The sequence below is a fragment of the Salmo trutta genome, chromosome 1 (genome assembly GCF_901001165.1).
Source record: "Salmo trutta chromosome 1, fSalTru1.1, whole genome shotgun sequence".
Lineage (NCBI taxonomy): Eukaryota > Metazoa > Chordata > Actinopteri > Salmoniformes > Salmonidae > Salmo > Salmo trutta.
In genome coordinates this window covers 56,899,613-56,913,962 of record NC_042957.1, presented here as the reverse complement: position 1 = coordinate 56,913,962, position 14,350 = coordinate 56,899,613, and the positions used below count along the sequence as shown (strand labels likewise).

Genomic DNA, 14,350 nt, shown 5'->3' with positions numbered 1-14,350 from the left:
AACTGATCGCTGCAGCTGTACATAGTCCATCTGTAAATAGCCCACCCAATCTACCTATTTCATCCCCATATTGTTTTCATTTACTTTTCTGCTCTTTTGCACACCAGTATCACTACTTGCACATCATCATCTGCTCATCTACCACTCCAGTGTTAATCTGCTAAATTGTAATTACTTCGCTACTGTGGCCTATTTATTGCCTTACCTCCTCACGCCATTTGCACACACTGTATATAGACTTTCTTTTTTTCTATTGTGTTATTGACTGTACGCTTGTTCATTCCATGTGTAACTCTGATGTTGTTTTTGTCGCACTAAAGCAGTGCTTTATCTTGGCCAGGTCGCAGTTGTAAATGAGAACTTGTTCTCAACTAGCCTACCTGGTTAAATAAAGGTGAAATAAAATACATTTAAAAAAGATCTGGATCTGATGAGCTTTGCTGCAGGGCAGGAGGAGGGTTATCTGGATTTGGCCAAATCTCTACCCTGCATCTGTCTAAATGAACCAGAGCTAATCCTACCTGTCACATCAAAGAACCAGCATTTCTACTGTTTCCCTGTTCAGTGCTGACACCTGGATAGCCTGGCACACCTCCACAAGGAGCACACAGCTCCACTCACAGTCATTATAGGAGTAGAGTGCAGGAAGTGTGTACTGTGTTTAAATGGGGAAAACAAACTCAAGTAGAATCAAAGTCCAGTAGGCTACGGCAGGTCAAGGTGATTCAAATTCGAAAGACGTGCCTTTCAAATCAAAAAGTGAGCTGAATACATATGAACAGCCTTTCTAGGGGTGGTGCCCAGTAGGAACCTGGGAGTAAACAGTGTTCTCGTAATGCACAAAGAATGTGTTTGCAGTGACAACACAAAATCTCCATGGAAGACACTCATTGCAGTCAAAAGCATGTGGCTTAAGACAGATTGTTTACAGCTGGATGGATCTCAGTCAGCACTACTCCTGCTCTACAGAAGCCAGGCTCTTGGACAGCCTCTTGGTTCTGAGAGGGACTTGACTGTCAGTCTCAGCCCACCAGAGGAATAGTGACAAAGCTGAGGAAGGCTGCTGAGAGCTGAGCTGCTGATGAGACAGATGCTGAGGGCGTCAGAGACCCAAACTAGTAAACACAGCTGAGAGATGCTCACATACAGTGAGGGAAAAAAGTATTTGATCCCCTGCTGATTTTGTACGTTTGCCCACTGACAAAGAAATAATCAGTCTATAATTTTAATGGTAGGTTTATTTGAACAGTGAGAGACAGAATAACAACAAAATCCAGAAAAACGCATGTCAGAAATGTTATAAATTGATTTGCATTTTAATGAGGGAAATAAGTATTTGACCCCCTCTCAATCAGAAAGCTTTCTGGCTCCCAGGTGTCTTTTATACAGGTAACGAGCTGAGATTAGGAGCACACTCTTAAAGGGAGTGCTCCTAATCTCAGCTTGTTACCTGTATAAAAGACACATGTCCACAGAAGCAATCAATCAATCAGATTCCAAATTCTCCACCATGGCCAAGACCAAAGAGCTCTCCAAGGATGTCAGGGACAAGAATTGTAGACCTACACAAGGCTGGAATGGGCTACAAGACCATCGCCAAGCAGCTTGGTGAGAAGGTGACAACAGTTGGTGTGATTATTCGCAAATGGAAGAAACACAAAAGAACTGTCAATCTCCCTCGGCCTGGGGCTCCATGCAAGATCTCACCCTGTGGAGTTGCAATGATCATGAGAATGGTGAGGAATCAGCCCAGAACTACATGGGAGGATCTTGTCAATGATCTCAAGGCAGCTGGGACCATAGTCACCAACAAAACAATTGGTAACACACTACGCCGTGAAGTACTGAAATCCTGCAGCGCCCGCAAGGTCCCCCTGCTCAAGAAAGCACATACACATGCCTGTCTGAAGTTTGCCAATGAACATCTGAATGATTCAGAGGACAACTGGGGGAAAGTGTTGTGGTCAGATGAGACCAAAATGGAGCTCTTTGGCATCAACTCAACTCGCCGTGTTTGGAGGAGGAGGAATGCTGCCTATGACCCCAAGAACACCATCCCCACTGTCAAACATGGAGGTGGAAACATTATGCTTTGGGGGTGTTTTTCTGCTAAGGGGACAGGACAACTTCACCGCATCAAAGGGACGATGGACGGGGCCATGTACTGTCAAATCTTGGGTGAGAACCTCCTTCCCTCAGCCAGGGCATTGAAAATGGGTCGTGGATGGGTATTCCAGCATGACATTGACCCAAAACACACGGCCAAGGCAACAAAGGAGTGGCTCAAGAAGAAGCACATTAAGGTCCTGGAGTGGCCTAGCCAGTCTCCAGAACTTAATCCCATAGAAAATCTGTGGAGGGAGCTGAATGTTCGAGTTGCCAAACGTCAGCCTCGAAACCTTAATGACTTGGAGAAGATCTGCAAAGAGGAGTGGGACAAAATCCCTCCTGAGATGTGTGCAAACCTGGTGGCCAACTACAAGAAACGTCTGACCTCTGTGATTGCCAACAAGGGTTTTGCCACCAAGTGCTAAGTCATGTTTTGCAGAGGGGTCAAATACTTATTTCCCTCATTAAAATGCAAATCAATTTATAGGGGGATCAAATACATTTTTCCCTCACTGTAGCTGCTGTGGAAGACGGGGAGAGTGGCACGAAGTCTGGCACTGAAAACCTGCACTGACTGGTTGTCTGTTAAGCCGCTTTCTTAAAGGAATGTTAAATAAATGTAATAAGACAATTTAGTTTCTTTATTAAAGAGGTTTTTACAATGAATGAGTAACTCATTTGTGTTACGTCCGTAATGATTACATATGATCATTGAACTAGAGCACATTCAAAACACATTTGACATCAACTCTGCGCAGGTCCTAAAACCTGGCACAGTGATATTGATTAATCCCTGGTATGACACAGGCAGAGGAGTGGTGGGACACAGCAATAATCCCAGGACATGGCTCTCGCCCCAGGTCACCATAGGGACCAGCTCCTAATCCAAGGTCACTTTCTCAACCAACCCAGTCTGGTCATAACATAACATTATAACTATGTTACAACAGGACAATAGGTGAATACTTGGGGAAATGTTCCATTAAACTGCTATTTGTGTCCTTATTCTTAGGATTGTAGAGTTTGTTTACAATATCAGGCTACACACACTACAAACAATTTATGATAGGCTAAATCCATTTACAGCAAGACAAGAACACATTCCCCCACAGATTTATTGTGTGTGTCAAACTGTGAAGAGATACTGGGCTTGAAAGTGAGAGACAGTGCCATAAAAATGCAAATCCAAGGTAAATGTAGAGAAGAAGCAAAACAAACCAGATTATTTCATTTTGGGCAGAGTGAACTAATTCCTTATTGATGTTACAGAACTGACATCCCTGTAGCTTTTAAAAAGTTATCTATAGCGGATATAAGGACAGATGCAGTATTTGAGACTTTTGTTTTCAAAACATACTCTACTTTAGAATTTCATAGAACTTACTACTTGATATAAAATTACATCTATCACTCGTTGAAACTAGTTTTGCTTCATTGCATTTATATTAATGTAGATTCTGAATGGGTAAGTAAACCAGCTCCAGCAAGACCTGTGAAGAAATAATAGGCACTACAAGTACTGAGGAGCTGTCCATAGCCCTGCCTAGGCAGGGTGGCGCTGAAGGACAGCCTTGTCACTGGTTGCTGTCCATGGTACTGTGGAGGTGCTGAAAGGACAACTCGAAGATGAGTCTGTGGTCTCTGGGCATGGCCTGTCATGGTCCCACAATCACAATTAAACATTTTGTTTTGTTTTGAGTGACTCAATGTGTTGTTTATTCAAGGTCAAAGTTCTGAACACCCTCCTGTCTTGATCCCACTTTAGTGCGTAATATCAATATGGTTATCAGATTGGATGGAGAAAATAATACAAATTTTAACCTGTAAACAACTCTTTTTTTATGCTGTTATGCTGTCATGCAGTGTGTTTGCTGTATAGAGACGGAAATTCAGAGAGCTGTTATTCAATTTCAGTAAGATCAAACAAGGGCCTGATATGAAACCACTCTCTCTCTCATTGTGATAAATATCATTCTTTCCTGCCTCACGGAGAAAAATATTTTCAACCCAGACCAACTGTTAATGAGGACAATCCATTGCAATTCACTTTCTTTGATGTGTCCAACACACTAACAAGAGTGTCCTCACCCCAGCCCCTCCCCAGCTCAGTGCTAAAATGTGTCGCGACTGATCTAATCTCCAGCTCATAAATCAAATATTCATGAAGAAAACAGGTCAGCAACGGCCGTTCCAATTTCTATGGACGTAGGTCTGTTTTGATAATCCCTCAATGGCTACAATAATTTGATATCGAATTGACACACTAATATGAAAGGCCTCGAATGAGTCAGTGTTGTCATGGAAAGTGTATCCTTACAGGCTTTACATAGTAAACTGGGTGAACAGTGAAAACCATTTAAAGCTTTTAACTAATAGTGGGTTTATAGAGATACAGACTGCTTTAGGCGGTGGTCTTATGACACATAACCAGGCTTTGATACAGGCCAGTAAGACCAATGCAGCGCTCTATTCCACACAAGACGAGCCCTATGGGCTGGGTCAGAGGCCCATTTAGTCCCTGATGGCGTGACTCGCTCTGTAATTACGTTATTGTCTTGTGGTGCCTGCAATGCCACACCTTAACACTAACACAGGGATTATTGTTAATGTTATTTGATTCTTTCATAATTATTTCCCCGTGGGAAAAGCCTGACATGCCCTCCAACCTTAACTACCTAGGTCAGCTTTCGGTAGAGTAGTTAGAGAAGAGGCTACCATCTGCATTTCACACAAAATGAAATAATTATTTTGAAGAAATGGTTCCATTTGAATCTATTTTTTATTATATGCTCTAGTAGAGCAAGTTGCAAAAACAAAGACATAGGATCAAACTTAAACTGGTCTTCACTGGCTCACAAACAGACAAACACTCACAAATGGCAAAAGTTTGTGCTGACATCAGCAAATGCAGTCAATGAAGAAGAGTAAACATTTTCCCCCCAAATCCTGGTAACCAATTTTGAGGGAAGGCAAAAATGATCATGAGCCCACATAAAGATTTACCTGACATTTTTTCCTGCTGCAGCATACCTGACATATCTAGCCTTTAGAGGGCCTCTGCTGCTTTAATATTGATAACGCTCTGCTGAGGGGAAAACTCATTTTGCAGAGATGGAGGCAGGACTGTGCTCCCCAGGTGCCTGTTTGGAGGAGAGTGTTTGACCTTTAAAATGGAATATGGCAGGCCTTGTAATTAAAAGAGCTTCTCCCCTCACTTAGTTTGGACTACAGAGAAATATTTCCAGAACCTGATCTCTCACTCCTGACGAGGAGGAGTCTACCGTGTCCGGAAGAGACTTCACCATACATTTTCTGGATTCAGGTTCACTCAAACATAATTTTAAGCTTTGTTTTACTATTGACAGTTACAGCTGATTTCAGGATTGTATATCAATTTGCTCTCCTTTAATATTTGTCATCTGAAGTATTCGTTGCTGTTATAGTGTGGACACTATATAAATAATTACATGGTTATTATTGGCATTAACCTTGACCTTTCCCCTTTGATGATGTCATCACCAAGAGTGAGTTCTGTGCAATGTGATTCTACCACCGGCTGAGTGGGCTATATAGTTCTGTTATATTTGTACCGTTTGTACCTGGCAATACACCTTTAGGTTTGGGTTGAAAGTAAAGGAAAGTAATATCGAAATGCGTGTGGGCATTCCTTGTCAAGTTACTACACCTTTTTGGCGACGAGGATAAAACTTTATCAACTTGTACAGGGCGAGTTAGCTAGCTAGCTTAATGAGCGACGGAGAGCAGGTGCCACTGGACGGAAACGCCGACGGGGACAATCAGCAGCAAGTGCAAATCGCTAACGAGGATCAAGGACAGGTTGGCGTTATAATGGCAATATTTGGGACTATCACTGAGTTTGTGGAAGAGAACGAAGACTGGACGGAATATGTGGAAAGGTTGGGACACTTTTTCTTGGCAAATGGAATCATAGATGAGGCTAAACAGCGCTCTATTCTCTTGAGTGTGTGTGGGGCTAAAACCTACAAGCTAATGAGGAATTTGGCTACACCACGGAGACCGGGAGAAATTCCTTTTGGGGATCTAGTTGCTCTCGTTCAGACTCACCACAATCCAAAGCCTTCAGTGATTGTCCAGAGGTTCAAGTTTAACTGCCATTTTCGGAAAACAGGTCAGTCTGTTGCTAACTTTGTTGCTGAATTACGGGAACTCTCTGAACATTGTGAGTTTGGGGCTATGTTAGAGGACATGCTCCGTGACAGATTAGTCTGTGGCATTAATGAGGACAGCATACAGCGCCGGTTGCTTGGGGAAGCCACACTGACTTTCAAGAGGGCATTGGAACTATCTCAAGGGATGGAGATGGCCGCTAGTAATGTGAAAAATATTCAAAAGGCCAATAGTGAAAGTTGTGCAGTGCATCAGGTGACAAAAGAGGCGGCAGGAAAAAGGGGAAAAGCAGTGGAATGTTTCAGATGTGGAGGGACACATTATGGTAACAACTGTAAGTTCATGGAGACTGTCTGTCACAATTGCAACAAAAAGGGACATTTAGCAAAAAAATACAGGGGTCCTAGGAGCAAGCCAGAGGGTGGGCGGACTGGGCTGGGCAAGTTCACAGCACCAAAGCCTCAGTCAGCAGCGCACCACCTAGAGAGCACAGAGGAGGAGGACGAGCATTGTTCCTACAACATGTTTAATGTGAGGGAGCCGCGCGCAGAGCCTATTTATGCTACAGTGGAGGTAGATGGAAAGCAGATGAGGATGGAGGTTGACACGGGGGCCTCTGCCTCTGTCATAAGTGAGGAGACCTACAAACAAAAATGGGGCTCAAGACAGGTTTCTGCCCTCACACCGGCAGGGATCAGACTGCGTACGTACACCGGGGAGACCATACCATTGCTTGGGGCTCTAGAAGTGAACATTGCATACAACAGCCAGGAAGCGAGAGCACGGCTCCTGGTGGTGAAAGGGAATGGGCCTAGTTTACTAGGGCGTGACTGGCTAAACAAAATACAACTGAGCTGGGGTGAGATAAAACACACCCGAGTGACTGAGGATGTCATTCAAAAATACCCAGAGATTTTCAAAGAGGAACTGGGCACACTGCAGGGCACTACAGTTAAGCTGTTCGTGGATCCTCAGGCCGAGCCTCGCTTTTTCAAGCCCAGGACAGTGCCTTACGCCATGAAAAAGAAAGTGGAAGATGAGTTGGAGCGGCTGCAGGAAGCAAACGTCATTACTCCCGTTCAGTTCTCCCGCTGGGCAGCTCCTATCGTTCCCGTTCTGAAAAGTGACGGCACGGTGCGTATATGTGGGGACTACAAACTCACCATCAACAGGGCCTCTAAGCTAGACGCTTACCCGCTGCCACGGGTGGAGGACTTGTTCGCTACACTGGCAGGAGGCAAGACGTTCTCAAAGCTTGACATGAGTCACGCCTACCAACAGCTCCTCCTGGACGAGGACTCAAAAGAGTATGTCACAGTCAACACGCACAAAGGCTTGTTCAGGTACAACCGCTTGGTTTTCGGAGTGGCGTCCAGCCCAGCCATTTTCCAGAGGACAATGGACAATCTGCTGCAGGGGATCCCTCATGTAGCAGTGTACCTGGATGACATCCTGGTTACAGGGGAGACGGAGGAGGAGCACCTCCACCATCTGGACCAGGTGTTAAAGAGATTCTCTGAGGCAGGGCTGCGCCTGAAGCGTAGCAAGTGCACATTCCAAGCACAGAGTGTGACATACCTAGGTCACAAGATCACAGCGCAGGGTCTGTGTCCTGTGGAGGACAAAGTCAGGGCAATCAAGGATGCTCCAAACCCCAAGAATGGGTCAGAGCTCAGGTCGTTCCTGGGCATGGTGAACTACTATGGGAAGTTCCTCCCTGAGCTGTCAACAGTGTTGGCTCCACTTTATCAGTTGCTCCACAAAGACTGTAAATGGAAGTGGGGGCCAGCACAAGAGAAAGCTTTCAAGGAAGTGAAAGCACTACTACAATCAGCACAACTTCTGGTTCATTTTGACCAAGACAAAGAGATCATCCTGTCATGTGACGCCTCACCCTATGGCGTCGGGGCAGTACTCTCTCATCAGATGGAGGACGGGTCAGAGAGACCCATTGGATTTGCATCACGTACGCTGACGAGTGCTGAGAAGGGTTATTCACAGTTAGACAAGGAAGGTCTGGCCATAGTCTTTGCTGTGAAACGCTTCCATCAATACCTCTACGGTAGTCATTTCACCATATGCACTGACCACAAACCACTGATGAGCCTTTTTAGTGAATCAAGATGCATTCCGCCCATGGCTTCAGCAAGGTTACAGCGTTGGGCCCTGACACTGTCGGCTTACCAGTATACGATAGTGTATAGAGCGGGGAAGGACAATGCAAATGCAGACGCGCTCAGCCGTCTCCCGCTACCAGAGATGCCTGCCACAACTGTGGTGCCTCCCGAGACAATTTTCCTAATGGAGAGATTGTCAAACTCACCTGTGAATGCCAATCAGATCAAACAGTGGACAGACCGGGATCCTATCCTGTCCCAAGTGAAAAGATTCCTGATGCAGGGTTGGCCTCCTGTCATAGAGGATGATGGACTAGGACCTTACGCAAAGCGCAAAACGGAGCTGAGTGTGCAGGATCTCTGCATACTCTGGGGGTCCAGAGTGGTTGTTCCACCCCCTGGCCGTGCACAAGTCATGGATGAGGTCCATGAGGCTCACCCGGGTGCCTCCCGGATGAAAAGTTTAGCCAGATCTTACATCTGGTGGCCTAACATGGATCAGGAGGTAGAAGACAAAGTTAAATCATGTTCTGAGTGCCAGATCAACCAGAAGATGGCGCCGCCCGCGCCACTACATCTGTGGGAGTGGCCTGACCACCCATGGTCTAGGCTGCATATAGATTTTGCAGGCCCTTTCATGGGTCACATGTTCCTTGTCATGGTGGACGCACACTCCAAGTGGCTGGAGGCGCACATCATGAGCAACATCACAGCGACCACAACCATCGAAAAGCTTCGGCAGGTGTTTTCAACCCATGGTCTGCCGGACTCTCTGGTGTCCGACAACGCAACAACGTTTACCTGTGATTTGTTCCAAGAATTCATGCGGAGAAACGGGATCCGCCATGTCCGCAGCGCCCCGTTTCACCCGGCCTCAAACAGCTTAGCGGAGCGGGCTGTGCAGACACTGAAAGAGGGGCTCAAAAGGATGACTGGGGGAACCATCACTACTAAGCTCTCTCGGTTCTTGTTCCAGTACCGCATCACGCCACAAACAACAACAGGACAGGCTCCAGCGGTGATGTTAATGGGCAGAAGGCCAAAAGCTCACCTGGATCTACTGCGTCCGAACATCAGAGCACGAGTGGAACGGAAGCAGGAGAAACAAAAAGAGAGACATGACCACCACGCAAGGGAGAGACAGTTAAAACCCAATGACACTGTCTACATCCGCAACTTCACAAGCAGCCAACGCTGGTTGCCAGGTATCATTCTGAGTCAGAGTGGTCCCGTCTCCTTTGTGGTCAAACTGACTGATGGTCGAGTCATGCGCAGACACCAGGACCATCTCCGCCTGCGCTATGACAAAGACAAGACCATGTTTTCAGACGGAACAGCTGTGGGTGGTAGTATACAAGTTGAAATCCCACAGGAAACAGCATCTGAGGAACAGGGGCATTCAGTGGTTCCAGCAGAGGGTGATGGACATTCTCTCACAAACACCCAACCCGCTCCTGTGCCCTCAGACCCAGCTCCACTGGGACATGCCTTACCTGTGTCTCGTAGCACACCAGGAGTACTGCGCAGATCACAGCGTAGTCACAAGCCTCCTGAAAAACTAACTCTGTAGTTGAGACTGAGAGACTCGTGGTGTTAGTGTTTGTTTGGAGCAGCAGACCTAGTTGAAAAGAAATAAGGACTGTCATTTTATTGTTGTTGTTTTGGTTACATTTACCGTAACACCAGCAGAAGTTCTACAGTGTGGTGTAGTAAAGAGAAGAAAACACTAATGTGGTTTACTTGTTAACCTTATGTTTTCCTTACAGGGGGGGGATTTAAATTGAGGGGGGAGAAGTGTTATAGTGTGGACACTATATAAATAATTACATGGTTATTATTGGCATTAACCTTGACCTTTCCCCTTTGATGATGTCATCACCAAGAGTGAGTTCTGTGCAATGTGATTCTACCACCGGCTGAGTGGGCTATATAGTTCTGTTATATTTGTACCGTTTGTACCTGGCAATACACCTTTAGGTTTGGGTTGAAAGTAAAGGAAAGTAATATCGAAATGCGTGTGGGCATTCCTTGTCAAGTTACTACAGTTGCAGTCTCTGAATTGTTTTAATCAAACTTTTCGCCGCCTGCTCTGAATATCAGGGCATAAAAACTACCATCTGTGTCCTGAATTAGCCTAGTGTGCATGTGCACCCAGCTATATCCTGTCCCGAGCTTGTTTTTCCTGGCTAAACTAGCTGGCTAGCTGAACTACGGTAGTTTTCATTGCCAAACTTCATAAATACTGTACCTTCAACTTAAAACTCCTTTGCTAGTTATAGGACATAAGGTTATAAGACATTCGCTGGAAAGAGACTTGAAAATGATTTATTGTTTTGTGGAATAGTCATGACTGGTTCGAGCTGTCTGTTGTGTCGTAAGAGAATGGTGGGGAAGGATATCAATTTTACTTAACGTGGATCCAAGTACAGTTTTGCGATCCACCGGCATCATTGGCGTAGGGTTAGCTGACTGAGGGTTAGCTGACTGAGATACTGAGATACACTTGGCTCCATGGGATATGTAGTGATTTGCCAACACAGCCAGATATCTACACAGTCTTGTACCCTTAACTTTTTTTACACTGACTATCTTATTTGTTGATTAAGTCTTACTTTATTAATATAATGAGCAATCCAGAAATGTCATGAGTTAATTGACACGAGTAAACTAGATAAAATAGCAACTCTACAGAGCACCAATGGTTATAATGAATGGCTGAATTACTTTTGGACACGAAGGGTCCGCGGAGCTCCTCCACCTCAACACTCTGTGCCAGCCTGACAAAGGGAGTTGTTTAGGGTTAACTTCTAGCTCGTCTAGAAAACAGACATCTGTCACTGAGAGGACATGGAGAGCAGACAGCTTGAGCTACAGTAAAATAAAAGTATGTGAGGAATTGCATGAATCAGTAACACCTCTAAGTTAGACTGTAATTGCAAAATGTTCATACTTTCTCTCTGCCATTTTCTCCCAACCCTTAATTCAAGACAACTCTTACGAGTTAAGGTGAAGTAACTTTGCTGGCATGTGATAGCAGGCAAAGTTAAAGAGGAAAGGCTGTGGGATCCAGAGACGGACAGCAGTACTGTATGTTAAACATGCCACACTGTCAGATGCAATAGTCATTGTAGCCCTCTCTGCTGAGCTCTTGTTTTCAGAAGTGGGACAAAATGAGAGTACTGTCCAAGGTAACATATCCTTGCTTGATAAATACTTTGTGGAGCTCCTCATCAATCAAAGCCATTCTACCGTGTATTCACTCATGTTATTCTTCTCTTGACAAAACAAATGGGAGTAGTGCTCTAACAAATGAATCCAGGCTGCAGAGAATGGTGTGCTGTAAAATAATGAATCCTGGCTGCAGAGAATGGTGTGCTGTAAAATAATGAATCATACCGACGCCCACTAGACGTTACTTGTGCAATCACACTCAGACACATGCAGACGCAGACACCCCCCCCCCACACACACACACACACACACACCCAAACACCACCAAACACCCACCCACCCACACCCACACACGCCTAGATACATGTACATGCCTAGGTACATGTATGTTACACCAAGGATGTCATTGGTAGAGGAATAGCATGAGTCCACTGCCTTTAACTCACGGGTGACTCATACTGTACCTTGTAGGAAAGAAAGGGTACACATGCTGTTTTCCTTACAAGTGTAATAGATGGTGTTATTTTTCCCTTGAACCAGGCTACTGTGTTGTGTAGTGTAAACTAGCTGTGGATAATGGCACGTGTGGGAGGCCTTCTGAGTGGCAAATTGAGTGGAGGCTGGTTACTGATACATAAAGAGGGTTGTAGAGTGTGAATGACTTCCTGGTGCCTCGTCATGGGGTTTGTTCATCGTTATGTCTGTGTGACTCTGATCCCCTGGCATCAGTCAGCCCCCTCTCTGTTCTGCCATTCAGACCCTCTGAGTAATGGCCTGGGTGACAAAGCCTGTCTGGGTGCCATTTGTCAACATTTGTGGACAGCTTCACTGACTGGAAGAAGAGTGAAGTGATGATTCATCCCAAAGTGGGCGATATTTAAAGATCAGAGCTGGCAACACAACCCATGGCCTGGCCTGGCCAAAGATGTGGGCAAACCAACGTATGAACTCTACTGGGAATTTTGTAAAGTTGTTTTGTAAATGATTATTTATGCACTGACCTGTAAGGCATCTGAACCAGTCAAGTGTTACTAACACATGTCAAAGAGAAACCTTGAGAGTTCACCAGTCCACATACGTTGTAAAACATAGCATCATCTTACAACACCAATGAATTAAGAACCTTTCTTTGCCACATAACTAACGGCTATTTCTTCAGACTAGAATAGACTGAAAGATAACAAATCAAAACACTGGTGTGTGTTCACTACATTCAATGACCATACTTCCACCATCATTAGTAACTACAGGCAATACAACAGCTCAGCATTAACCCTGCCATCCCTCAGAGCTAATTCAGCCATTAATAACCACGGAGGATTGTTTCTCTAATGGGAGGGATTTTAAGTTAATGTCACTGGACTCCTCAGCAAAGTCAGGGTAACTACCAGTTCTAATCTCTAATGCCCACTGACTTTCTATCCAGTCATTTACTCATATACAAAACATTACAATCGGTGGTGTTTCTTGGATTGAAAAGCAAGGCAAATACATACTGCAGCTACCATGGTGAGAGTAAAATGTAAGACACAGGTAAGGGAGATCCTGTCCGATTATGTCATATTTTTCAAAACGCAAATAGATTAGGACTATTTACTTGGACTGAAAGAGGTGCCGGTATTCAGCTCCGGTGAGCTCCTGCCCAAGTCAAGAACTGAGTATTTACCTGTTTATTATAAATCACATATGCTGGTGTTATCTACATCATTTGCACAACAGCAGGTGTCAGCTGCTCTGAAAGGGAGGTTTGACTCTTATATACCTGGAAGACAGCAAAGATAATCCAAAGCATTCTGTTTACATTGCAGAGACGCATCTGTTTGTGTCAGGTAGATGAGACAGGTGGCTCCAGACATGTAGAGAGGGAGGTGTGTGTGTGTGTGGTGTGTGCGAGTGTGTCTGCAGAGGGTAGAAAGTTGTGCTACGATCATGCGATGTCATCTGGGTGGAGCAGAGCACACACAAAGCATCTGGTCCTCAGCACAGAGAGAGGTTTGATAGAGATCCCAGAGTCCCAGAGCAGAATACAGCCTAATCTCTACCAGAAGGTACTGCGCCTGGAAACAAAATAACACAGATTGTTCCTCATGGACCCTGTATATACAATATACACATTCACACATACAGTACATGAATGGAAATGAACAAAGATCCCTTCCATTCACACACACACAGTTTTCCCTTTGACATTACACAAATCACAATCTTTGGATGTGATGGAAGCACTCAACATAATAGACAAAAGGGAACCATCGTAGCTACACTTAGCATGATGGATTATAGCTCCACATTCACTAATAGAATGGCTGAACATTGTCGTGCCATTGTAATAACATATCTGCCGCTATTGTGCCAATTTAGTTACAGATATGCATGTTATTCTAATGCCTTTAGAGGCCTTGGATCTCTCTATTTCTTCACCTTCCCCCCACCCCCACCTTTCTCAGCCCTGTCCTCCCCCTCCTCGTCTCATATTGGCATTCCATCTCATGTACTTCAGATCTTTGCCGTTGTTCTTTTTGTCACTGAAGATTCTGACGCAATGCTATTCACAAAGGGGGGGGTGGGGGGAGGGGCGGCGACAGCAGCCTTCATCTGTAAACTACTCAAAAGCCCAGTCCCTAATACTTACAAGTGCTGAAAACATCAATGCTTCCATCTCTGGTTTGTGATAAACATCAAACATGTCCAAAAGCAAAATGTACACTGTATAAGTTCATTTACGCTTTGGTCTTCTGTAAACAACACCCTCATGCCCATCTCTTTCAAATGCAATCATATGATACGCGCTCGTACGCACGCAT

General features: G+C 44.9%; 1 protein-coding gene across 1 annotated transcript; it reads left to right on the top strand.

Moving 5' to 3' along the window:
- Positions 1 to 6,707: 6,707 nt before the first annotated feature.
- On the top strand, positions 6,708 to 9,663 carry LOC115202076 (uncharacterized protein K02A2.6-like; the record flags this gene model as incomplete). The annotated part of the gene is made up of 1 exon (XM_029765958.1): positions 6,708 to 9,663. A coding segment is annotated over exon 1 (2,883 nt), but the record flags the coding sequence as incomplete, so codon positions are not given.
- Between the last annotated feature and the right edge of the window lie 4,687 nt (positions 9,664 to 14,350).